Source organism: Littorina saxatilis, linkage group LG13 (genome assembly GCF_037325665.1).
Source record: "Littorina saxatilis isolate snail1 linkage group LG13, US_GU_Lsax_2.0, whole genome shotgun sequence".
NCBI lineage: Eukaryota > Metazoa > Mollusca > Gastropoda > Littorinimorpha > Littorinidae > Littorina > Littorina saxatilis.
The window spans coordinates 9,248,496-9,260,946 of record NC_090257.1 but is presented as its reverse complement, the minus strand read 5'-3'; the positions used below and the strand labels follow the sequence as shown (position 1 = coordinate 9,260,946).

Here is a 12,451-nt window from a genome sequence, read left to right as displayed (position 1 = left end):
GGTACAGCCGTTGTGGGGTAATGAATCTGGTACAGCCGATGTGGGGTAATGAACCTGGTACAGCCGATGTGGGGTATTGAATCTGGTACAGCCGTTGTGGGGTAATGAATCTGGTACAGCCGATGTGGGGTAATGAACCTGGTACAGCCGATGTGGGTATTGAATCTGGTACAGCCGATGTGGGGTAATTAATCTGGTACAGCCGATGTGGGGTATTGAATCTAGTACAGCCGATGTGGGGTAATGAACCTGATACAGCCGATGTGGGGTAATGAATCTGGTACAGCCGATGTGGGGAATTGAATCTGGTACAGCCGATGTGGGGTAATGAACCTGGTACAGCCGATGTGGGGTAATGAATCTGGTACAGCCGATGTGGGGTAATGAACCTGGTAATCCGATGTGGGGTAATGAATCTGGTACAGCCGATGTGGGGTAATGAACCTGGTACAGCCGTTGTGGGGTAATGAATCTGGTACAGCCGATGTGGGGTAATGAATCTGGTACAGCCGATGTGGGGTAATGAACCTGGTACAGCCGATGTGGGGTAATGAATCTGGTACAGCCGATGTGGGGTAATGAATCTGGTACAGCCGATGTGGGGTAAGGACTCCCGGTGTAGTCGGAAAATAACACTGCGGGGAAAATACACTACAACAGTGTTTTTTCACCAGTAAAATATCACTGGGAGTGTTATTTTCCTAGGAAGTTTACACTCCTTCACCCAGGTAAAAATGACTACTCCCAGGAAATTAACACTACCCCAGGAAAAAAAGACTGCTCTAGTTTAAAAGTGCACTTGCAAAAAAAAGAAGATTATAATCCTTTCGAAGTGCGCACAGAGGTTCACCTAATACATTTTCTCTTGGGTTTCAGCTCTGCCATGGGGGTTGTGATCGAGCCACCTTCTCTCATCTCCACTTTGAGTATACACGCTGATCGTGGTGTTCAGGTACATGGCAGCTGCCATGATCTCTGTTTCTGTAGCCCAGATACCATTTGCTGCCATCTTTGTCGATTTGAGGTATTCTTCTGTGTCCATACCAATATAACGACCCAAAACATCTTCGTTGTGTTTGATGGTTTCTACAACTGCGCGTCGGATCTTTTCATGAAAATCTTAAGACCCTGCGACCTCCAGGCTTAACGCTCTGAAAAAACAATTCCCGTCACCAATAATTGTTTCTGTTTGACGCGGAGCACCCACTTTCGTTTTCGGTCTGAAGGGCATTCTTTTAGGTGCGGCTAACCCCAGAGTCTTGCATTTCAGTCTTCTCCATGTGGAGTTCGTTGGGGTAAACTGCTTTGGAGGCGCAGGGTCAACCCTAACCATTTGTGGTTCTGATGAACGGTCAGGTTTTACCCGTTCAGAAGAGTCATAAACAGGTTCGGCTCTGTTCTGTCGCTTTCTCTTGCTTGAGCACAATTCACCTTTCCCGTCTTGCATCAACTGCTGATTGATGTTGACGTCATCAGACGATGAACTCTTGGGAACACTAGCACTGGCACTGCAGGAAGTGTCGAACATGTTGGCGTCGTCAGTCGATGAACTCTGCGGAACACTAGCACCAGTATTCATTGAAGTTTGTGGACCGCAGTCGTTTGCAGCTTTGTACGGCTTTCAATTAACGCCATGTGCTGTTTGCTTTAAGATTGTGCCGTCAGGGATTTTCAAAATCAAAGTCTGATTTTGATTGACAGCATGTACCACATAGGGACCTTGCCACGGCCGGAGCCTTCATTTTCCTCCCTTTCCTATCCGCGCGACGCAGATTCCACAGATGTACCTGCTCATCCACCACAAACATTCGCTTTTGGCCGTGGCGCTTTTCGTAGTCACGTTTCTTTCTGTCTTGCGCCTGAGTGATGTTCTCTGAAACTTTGTCTTTCACGACAGTGGACAGCTGCCTGATACTGTCCAGCCGTTGCTTGATATCTTCAGGACAAGACGTGTCTTCACAACCTTCGAAGACGCTGACATTAACGTCGTTGCAAACGGTCCTCTATCGGTAGTCGGGCTTGTCGGCCATACAGCAAAAAGAAAGGGGTGTACCGTGTGCTTTTCTGTGCGCTCGTTCTGAAGGCAAACAACACACCTGGTAAAGCATCAACCCAATCTCCTTCATCACGCAGAGTTTTCAGCAGCGAAGACTGGATTGTTCGGTTGTTTCTCTCAACAAAGCCATTGACCTGTGGATGATAGACGCTTGTTATATTTTGTTTCACTCCACTCAGCCTGTGAAGCTCAGCAGACAGTTGATTCACGAATTCTCTTCCCTGGTCATTAATCTGTATCTTGGGACAGATCAGTTCATAAAGGAACCTTGCAGTGTCTTTTGCCGACTTTGATGGCAGGGGCTTGGCTTCCACCCATTTGGTAAAATAGTCCACAGCAACAACGATACTCCCCCCGCGGGTTAGGGGGAAGAATTTACCCGATGCTCCCCAGCAGTCTTATTTGCCGCCGTAGTGGCAGTGTTATTTTCCTGGCGCCAGTGTAATTTTCCTAGGAAAATAACACTCACCTTCCGAGATTGCAGTGTTTCTTTCCTAGGAAAAATACACTCCCAGTGTATTTTACCTGGAAGTCTTTTATGCCTCCTACACCGGTCCAGCCGATTCCGCGGGGTGTGAAAGAAAGTCGTGAATTAAAGGGCTCAATTAAGGAATGCCTTACCTACATGGGATCAAACAGTTAATCTCAAAAGAAAACTCTGTCCTCTTTTCTCTTTCTGCAAAAGCATTGAATTCTGTATTTGGTCGAAGTATGTATACTTTGTTTATTTCGGCACGTAATCTATGATCATTTTAAAAACGTTAAAACATCATTTAAACAAGGGCAACTCTAACTAGACGGAATCAAAACGTTTAGTTTAAAAGAAAACTCTGTCCCTTTTTCTCTTGCAGCAAAAGCATTGGATTTTATATTTGGTCAAAGTATGCATGTTTATTTTGTTTATTTTGGCCTTTAATCATTGATAATCTAAACAACGCCAAAACAATATTTAATCAAGGACAACTCTTACTAGACGGGATGAAAAAGTTAATTTTACCATAAAACTCTGACCCTGTTTGGCCTGTAATCACTAATAATGTAAATAACGTCAAAACAATATTTAAACAAGGAGAACTCTAACTAGACGGGATCAAAAAGTTAATCGCAAAAGAAAACCGTATCACTCTTTCCCAACAACAAGTAGCTACCGAGGGCCGGTCTCACAGAACTTTATGTCCGTCTCAACAGCCGGGCAAGTTTGCTCTCACACCCGGGCTATAGCCCTCTTCTGATTGCCCGTACCGTCCTCGCCATACCTCAATGGTACTCTCGTCAACATTAGCCGCGTATCACCACCCATCATAAAAGCGTGGAGGAGACAGGGCAATATATCATTATATTATTCAGGGGCATTAATTTTGATATCTACACGCTCGGGCTTGGGGGCTTTGGCAGCTGCACTAGGTTTTACGACAATGAACGATGTAAGCCATTACTCGGCGAAGACTACGAAGGACAATTAAGGAAGACTTGCACAAGTCGGTCAAAGTGAGTCAGGTTTGTCATGTGTCTGTGTGTTCGAAATGATTATCACTGAGTCTGCTGCAATCATGCAGCGTGGAGGTGTTAGTCGGCATTATTGAACACTGCTGGAGCAAACTCTGCTTACAGCAATGGTTTTAGGCTGTGCGGTTGCAGAAAGACCTAGGCTATTTTTGTCATTAAGTGAAGGCTCCTGTTTTTTACCGATCAAAACACCGGATCTGCGTTTTTAAGTGTCATGAAAAATGTGTTCTGAATATTGATAATTGCAACAACAACACATGATTACCAAAACTCTGTTGTTGAAAAATATTCGGTGGATTTATTTTAGTAGGGGAGGCGCAGAATGTAGTAGGTCATTTTTTCATGTTTGATTACCCAAGCTTCAAAAGTGGAGGGTCCTGTTTTGTCTGATGAAAGTACTGGATCTTTTTTTTCTAGTACCATAAAATACATTGTGTCAAGAGAAAATGAAATGCATTTATTGTTTTTACAATAACCAGTAGCAGTGTTTGCTCAAAAGATAAAATGACATGCAGGTAATGTTGACAAATTATAAGCAAATACTTTTGGAATGTTGTGGTTGCATCTTAAGAGCAGTAACCATGATGAGTTATATTCAAGACGTGAAAGAAGAGGATTATTTTGAGCGTACCGTGGGTGAGTACAACTACATTTCTGTTGTACATGCGTTGCGATGAAAATATAATAATAATTATAAAGTGATTGAGTCTAGCTTTAACAAAATCATTAAGTACATGTTAGGAGGTATTAACAGAACAATGACATGACTTTATCATAATCATGTAATATTTCTGAAGGGTCAATTTGGTGTTTTCTTTGTCTAAAAATAAAAGTATTAAATGTTAAATCGATTAGATGTGTGTTTGCAATAAAAAAAAAAGCACAACAAGTTGTAATCGTAGAGATACGTGAATGGTGGCATTATACAATAAATTTGAGTAAAAAGGAAGCCAAACAAAAGGTATTAAAACGCAATACCAACAATGCTTCCTGCTACAGGAGAAGAAGAAGAAGAAGAAGAAGAAGAAGAAGAAGAAGAAGAAGAAGAAGAAGAAGAAGAAGAAGAAGAAGAAGAAGAAGAAGAAGAAGAAGAAGAAGAAGAAGAAGAAGAAGAAGAAGAAGAAGAAGAAGAAGAAGAAGAAGAAGAAGAAGAAGAAGAAGGGATAAGGATAAGATTTTATATAGTCCATGAGGGTAACTTCACAGAAATTCGGGCTGCTTTCTCCCTGCTACCCATTTTTAAATTTTTTTCCTGCATGCGTGTATTCATGTTTCCAAGCCCTGAGACTTAATGCCGTGTGAGATGGAATTTTTTTACACTTTATTCCAAGTCACACGGGTATTTGGTGGACATTTTTATCTATGCCTATACAATTTTGCCAGGAAAGACCCTTTTGTCAATCGTGGGATCTTTAACGTGCACACCCCAATGTAGTGTACACGAAGGGACCTCGGTTTTTCGTCTCATCCGAAAGACTAGCACTTGAACCCACCACCTAGGTTAGGAAAGGGGGGAGAAAATTGCGGCCTGACCCAGGCCTGAACACGCAACCTCTCGCTTCCGAGCGCAAGTGCGTTACCACTCGGCCACCCAGTCCAAGAAGAAGAAGAAAGTAGAATAATTACTATTGGGAAGTATGTCTCAAGCCCAAATATGTAGCAGTCAGTAAACAAATAAAATCAGTATAAAAATGTGTTATTGTGTGCAGCTCTTGTGTATTTTTGTGAAATGAAATACTCCTGCAATCGCAGTCTTGACTACTTAAACAAATAATTATGCACTTTATTCTACTTCAACAGTGACCTTGACCTTTTGATCGAAACCCACATCGTCCAGCACCGTCACGATGGCCTTCTTCACGGAAGACCCCACTCGTTTCCAGGACCCTATCCCCGTCACCAGTAACCATAGCAACGCTTCCACCACCGCCTTCCACGAGTACAGCCTGGCGGAAGACGTGTGGAAGATTGGATCCCCGATACTGCTAGGGGTAGGCACTGTGGGCAACCTGTTGTCCATCCTGGTGTTGACGCGGAGGAGACTGAGGAGGATCACCACCATGTTCTACCTGGCCGTGCTGGCTTGTGCTGACCTCGCTGTACTTTACACAGGTGAATGTCTGGAAACAAAAAAATGATTGTAAAAATAGATTGCTGCTGCTGCTGCTGTGGGTTTTTTATGTTTAAAAAAAAAATTCCAACATGTTTTATTTTTTATTTTTTTTATTATATAACATGACAACAACATCAGACATCAACATCAAATAACATCAGACATACAAGGCTATGCTATAATTCATGCATCTTCAAAAATAAAATAAAAACCTGCTGCTGTTGTTGATTATACAGTGGAACCTCCCTTTTACGACCCCCCCAAATTACGACTCCCATTCTTTTACGACCCTGTTTAATCAGATTTTTACCGGCACGGTTGGCCTAGTGGTAAGGCGTCCGCCCCGTGATCGGGAGGTCGTGGGTTCGAACCCCGGCCGGGTCACACCTAAGACTTTAAAATTGGCAATCTAGTGGCTGCTCCGCCTGGCGTCTGGCATTATGGGGTTGGTGCTAGGACTGGTTGGTCCGGTGTCAGAATAATGTGACTGGGTGAGACATGAGGCCTGTGCTGCGACTTCTGTCTTGTGTGTGGCGCACGTTATATGTCAAAGCAGCACCGCCCAGATATGGCCCTTTGTGGTCGGCTGGGCGTTATGCAAACAAACAAACAAACAATCAGATTTTCTGTTCATTATCTCTGTTAATTGACCACCATTTTAAGACTCACTTCTTTTGACCTTATTTTTTCAGATTTTGGAAGTTTATCAGAGGGAGGTTTGATTCCACTGACATTAACATAATTGACAAGTCTATTTTGTAGTGTTTCCAGATATGGAAATATATTCAATTTACTCAATTGATAACTGACCAAAGACAATTGTGTAATGCGTGCTTATTTGAGATGGTATGCTGGTTGGTCGATCGGCTGGTAGGTTGGTTAGCGTAGGTTGCGGGTTATCCTTGTATGTTTGTTTGTTTGCTTGTTTGTTTGTTTGCTTGTTTGTTTGTTTGCTTGTTTGTTTGTTTGCTTGTTTGTTTGTTTGCTTAATTGTTTGTGTGTTTGTTTGTTTGTTTGTTTGTTTGTTCGAGGGTGTTAAATTTTTGCCCAGGTAAACGAACATTTTGCCCAAAAAATATCAAAAGTGCAATGGTAATCTGGACTTTATTCACGTTGGATGGAGAAAGTTACGCATGGGTCTCTTCACCACTACTCGCTGCTCTGTCCCGTGACTTTTTTGGTTTGTTTTACAGCTTTACTTGGCATTGCTATAACAACAAAACAAAGTCAGACTAACCAGTAGACGAATTCCGGCATTACCTGTGTCGTTATTTATGGGCTGTAAACGAGTTGCTTTCCCTTGTTTTGTTCTTGCCATAGAAACACTGAGAAACACGTGACACTGTATACATGCTTGCCTCGGTGTTCTTATGAAAACAAGGGTAAGCAACTCTTCCATAACCATTAACCACCCGACAGAGGTATTTCCAGAAATCGTCTATTGGTTAGTCCGGATTTATTTTGTTGTCGGAACAATGCTTGGTAACACCGCAAACAGTTATTTCCGAACATATTCTTATGCTTTCGTAATAAACAACTCCACGATAAACGAGAGTATGTACGAGGATGTGTGTGAGGCTGCGGGTATGGATATGTGTGGGGTATGGTTATGTGTGTATTGATGTGTACTTTTATGTGTCTATAATGTTCTGAGAGTGTGTTTTTATGTGATGTTACTTCGTTCACGAGCCAAAAGAAAAACATTCTGTTTGTCGCACTCAGACAATACAGTTTAATTGAATTGAATTGAATTGAAGTTCTCCTCGCCAGGTCTTCTCCGCCTGTGGATGGACAACGTGCTGGGAGTCTACATACGTCTGCAGTCCGACGTCGCCTGCAAGGTCCACATGTTCTGTGTCTACTTCTCTCTCGACCTTTCTGTCTGGATTCTCGTGGCCGTTACCGCTGACCGCTGCCTCTACGTGTCCGCTCCCTTCTCAGCCAGACGCTGGTGCACCCTGAGACAGGCCAGAGTCGTCGTTGCTGTCGTCGCTGTGGTACTTGTGATCGTCAACATGCACTATTTCTGGACGGTATCTGTGATCTACCAGGGGAGTAGGAGCATTGCCGGGAATGACTACTACACGTGCTACACCAGTGAAGATCCTCAGGTGCGTTGAAGTATGATACAGTAGAATCTCCCTTTTACCTCTCATCATCTCGCCTGTCATCTTGCATGCGAGATACATCGACGATTTTGAAATAAGTTCATTATTTGTACCATAAATGTGTGTCTGTCTGTCTGTCTACTTAAAAGACTACTGGGTCGACGTACTGTAAATATAACGTGATGTTTTGTCACTAATTACAATTAATTATAATTCTTGTTTTTTTAATCTCATTTCCTCCCTTTTACGACCTTCAAAAAGCTGAAAAGATAAAGTCTTAACATGGGGGTCAATTTACAGAGAAAACGAAAAGAAAATCTGACAACACTGGGTCTTAAAAGGTAGGGAGTCTTACATTAGGCAGGGGGGGGGGGGGGGCTCTTAATTATGGTACGTTACTGTACTATGGGATAGGATGGTACTATACAGTACTATAACTGGTATGGGATGGTACGACACACTGCTATGGGATATCCTCTTCTTCTTCTTCGTTCATGGGGTGAAACTCCCACGTTCACTTATGTTTTTGCAAGAGTGGGTTTTTACGTGTATGACCGTTTTTACCCCGCCATTCAGGAAGGCATAGGCCTATGCCGCTTACGGGGGACTATGGGATATGATAGTACGACACAGTTGATAACTTGTTTAAAATGAATTTGTGTTACAATTCATCCAATGTACTCACAAACAATATTCTTGTTTCCAGGTCGCGTTCTTTGTGGAGAAGATATGGCCGTGGATTGACTTCTGTGTCGTCTGCTTCATTCCCTTCATCGTCATGGTCGTCTGCAACTCTCTCATCATTCGACAGCTTGTCGTCTCGACCAGAAAGCTTCGCGCACACTCTGAGAGGGAATTCGTGGTCAAACCCGACGGAATCAGTAAAACACAAAACATACCTGCTAGGATGGACACAAACAAAGACGGACAATTTGACACTGAAAGAGCAAACGAAACACAGGAGGCAAAACAAAATGGCGTTGCTGCGCGCGCACGTTTAGAAAATGATGGCGAATGTGGGCGTGAAGGGTATGATTCTGTGTTCAGCTCTCCGCCACGACTGTCTCTCTACACTGCTCAGCCCGGTTCACCAATCGTAACAGTTTCCGGCGGAAATCACGTGACGATTACAAGACTAAAACCGGAAGCAGTAACACCAAAAGACGTGCGACCTGAAGACGACACCACGAATAGGTTGCCGCCGATACACAATGCTGAAAATCAACAGGACAAAGACCACCAAATTCAATCAATACAAAGCGTGTTGGTTCGAAGCAAACAAGCAGAAGAACACGTTGACTTGAAGCTCGAATGTCTTAAAACTCTCCCACCAGACTTCCCATCGCCTTCTGCGTCGTCTCCGCATTCAGGTCTGAAACTCGAGAGATTCTACCACCAGCAACATCAAGACGACTCTCCACAACCAGTCAAAATTCGGCATGCATTACCAGGAGTTTTGCCTCCACTACGAATAACGCCGTCACCATCCTTGTCGCAACAACAAAGAACAGAGAAACAAAGCGCTGTTGAGACATCATCGTCGTCGTCGGCATCGTCGTCATCGTCGTCATCACCATCACAAACTCGTACACCACACTATGATTCACATGGACAAATCGATCATGTTCGGCCATCGTTATTGTCATCTCCATCCCCTCTACCAAACCTGCATGAGCACGAAGAGCAACAGCAAGACGACCAGCGACAACGGCCGCAAAAGCCACAGAAGCAACAACAACAACAAAAACAACAACAACAACAGCAACAGCAACAACAACAACAACACCAACAAGGAAAACAGCAACAACAAAAAGAGCAACAGCGACAAGAACTGCAAAACCAGCAGCAGCAGCAACAACAGCAACAAAGACTGCAAGAGCAACAGAATAAGCATCTTCAGCGATTATCACCATCACAGTCACCGAACTCCACAACCCCTCCTCCCCAACATCAACAACAACACAACCAACACCACCTTCAGCCTCCACCCCTACAACCACCATCTCAGCCCCAACGCCAAAACCCCGTGCCCTTTTCCCGCCAGGCGTCCAGGCGGTCTCGCTTCACCTCGGAATCACTGAACCGTCACTGCGGTATCCCGAGCGTGACCGTCATGCTCCTGACCGTCAACACGCTCTTCTGGCTTCTCACCGCTCCCATCGTCGTCTTCGTCATCGGCTACGCTTACTGGGCCCCGCTAGCCACAGAGAGGGGCAAGGCGCAGTTGTCGTTGGGGTGGGCTGTGGTCAATATGCTGCAGTACGCCAACAACGCCGTGCACTTCTTCCTCTACTGCCTGACAGGGCCACGCTTCAGGGAGGAGCTGTACACCATGTGCGGCAGGTCTGCGAAACGTAGGGCGAGAGTGGAGGGTAGTGGTTACTGATGGTACACTACTTGTGACATGTCTCTCAGACGCAGAGCGACAGTGGAGGGTATAGCGCTTGCGTGGGACATGTCTGATTGTACACTACGTGAGACATGTCTCCCAGGCATGGAGCCGGAGTGGAGGGTAGTGCTCACTGATTGTACACTACGTGTGACATGTCTGACAGACGTAGAGCTAGAGTAGCGAGTAGTGGTTACTGATTGTACACCACGTGTGACGTGTCTCCCAGACGTAGGGCCAGAGTAGACGGTATAGTGGTTACTGACTGTGAACTATACGTGTGACATGTCACCGAAACGTAGGGCGAGACTGGAGGGCAGCGCTTACTGATTTTTCACTGTGAATAATATACGATAACAATACATACACAGCCTAGCGATGACCTTTGGAGTAATTTTCTCGTGCTGACGGCGAGACAAACTTCGTTTTCGAAATTCTTTGTCAGTTTTTGGGAGATGTGAAGGAGAACCGACAGTCTGTTTACGTGACGCCAATATCATTCACTCAATGACGTCTTCTTGAATTATATTTCGCTCAGTTTTGACGTCATATGTTTTATTTTGGAAGAGGGGGCGTCAACAAGAGACGGTTTGCTTAATCGGTGTCGTTTGTCTTTAATATGTTGTTATGCTTGTCGTCCATTTGGAGTCGATGACAGCACACTTCTACGTCGACTGTTGGTCGAAACCGTACACACACATACACTCGTAGAACGATATCATCCTCTCGCACCCGCGCTGCGGTACACCTGATTGGCCGACCCTGGAGTAGACACACCGAGGAGTCGAAAGGCATTGAATGGTGTCGACAGAACAATATAACCGCTGCCTATTCCTGTTGGTCTTCCTTGAACGCTCAGTGCGTGCTGTTAATGACAAAGATGAAGTGCTGTTTCGACTTTCCAACAGTGTTAACTCGCTCAGTGGACGGATCTTTGCATGAGTTTTCTTTATTTGGTGTTTAACGTCGTTTTCAACCACGAAGGTTATATCGCGACGGGGAAAGCGGGGGGGGGGGGGGGGGGGGGGGGGGATTGCATGAGTCAGCTCGCTGTTGTAAAGAGGTTGTCCGGATAGCCGTAGGAGAGAGCTAAAACCGTAATGTTTGGTCCTCTTTCGGTTTTTATATTTAGTCAAGTTTTGACTAAATATTTTAACATCGAGGGGGAATCGAAACGAGGGTCGTGGTGTATGTGCGTGTGTGTGTGTGTGTGTGTGTGTGTCTGTGTGTGTGTGTGTGTGTGTGTGTGTGTAGAGCGATTCAGACTAAACTACTGGACCGATCTTTATGAAATTTGACATGAGAGTTCCTGGGTATGAAATCCCCGAACTTTTTTTTCATTTTTTTGATAAATGTCTTTGATGACGTCATATCCGGCTTTTCGTGAAAGTTGAGGCGGCACTGTCACGCCCTCATTTTTCAACCAAATTGGTTGAAATTTTGGTCAAGTAATCTTCGACGAAGCCCGGACTTCGGTATTGCATTTCAGCTTGGTGGCTTAAAAATTAATTAATGACTTTGGTCATTAAAAATCTGAAAATTGTAAAAAAAAATAAAAAAATATAAAACGATCCAAATTTACGTTTATCTTATTCTCCATCATTTGCTGATTCCAAAAACATATAAATATGTTATATTCGGATTAAAAACAAGCTCTGAAAATTAAATATATAAAAATTATTATCAAAATTAAATTGTCCAAATCAATTTAAAAACACTTTCATCTTATTCCTTGTCGGTTCCTGATTCCAAAAACATATAGATATGATATGTTTGAATTAAAAACACGCTCAGAAAGTTAAAACAAAGAGAGGTACAGAAAAGCGTGCTATCCTTCTTAGCGCAACTACTACCCCGCTCTTCTTGTCAATTTCACTGCCTTTGCCATGAGCGGTGGACTGACGATGCTACGAGTATACGGTCTTGCTGAAAAATGGCATTGCGTTCAGTTTCATTCTGTGAGTTCGACAGCTACTTGACTAAATATTGTATTTCGCCTTACGCGACTTGTTCAATCATACGGTTTTAAGCAGAAAAGGCAATGGGCACGAAAGAAAAAGTCTTGACAAGGATAACAAGTCGCGTAAGGCGAAAATACAATATTTAGTCAAGTAGCTGCCATTTTTCAGCAAGACCGTATACTCGTAGCATCGTCAGTCCACCGCTCATGGCAAAGGCAGTGAAATTGACAAGAAGAGCGGGGTAGTAGTTGCGCTAAGAAGGATAGCACGCTTTTCTGTGCCTCTCTTTGTTTTAACTTTCTAAGCGTGTTTTTAATC

General features: G+C 43.9%; 1 protein-coding gene across 1 annotated transcript; it reads left to right on the top strand.

Annotated features, from left to right (window-relative positions):
- The first annotated feature begins 3,784 nt into the window (after positions 1 to 3,784).
- Positions 3,785 to 10,614, top strand: LOC138946117 (uncharacterized). The gene is made up of 4 exons (XM_070317620.1): positions 3,785 to 4,198; positions 5,363 to 5,674; positions 7,446 to 7,786; positions 8,490 to 10,614. Exons 2-4 carry the CDS (start codon positions 5,410 to 5,412, stop codon positions 10,167 to 10,169), a joined length of 2,286 nt encoding a protein of 761 aa, XP_070173721.1. The 5' UTR covers positions 3,785 to 4,198; positions 5,363 to 5,409; the 3' UTR covers positions 10,170 to 10,614.
- Positions 10,615 to 12,451: the final 1,837 nt, after the last annotated feature.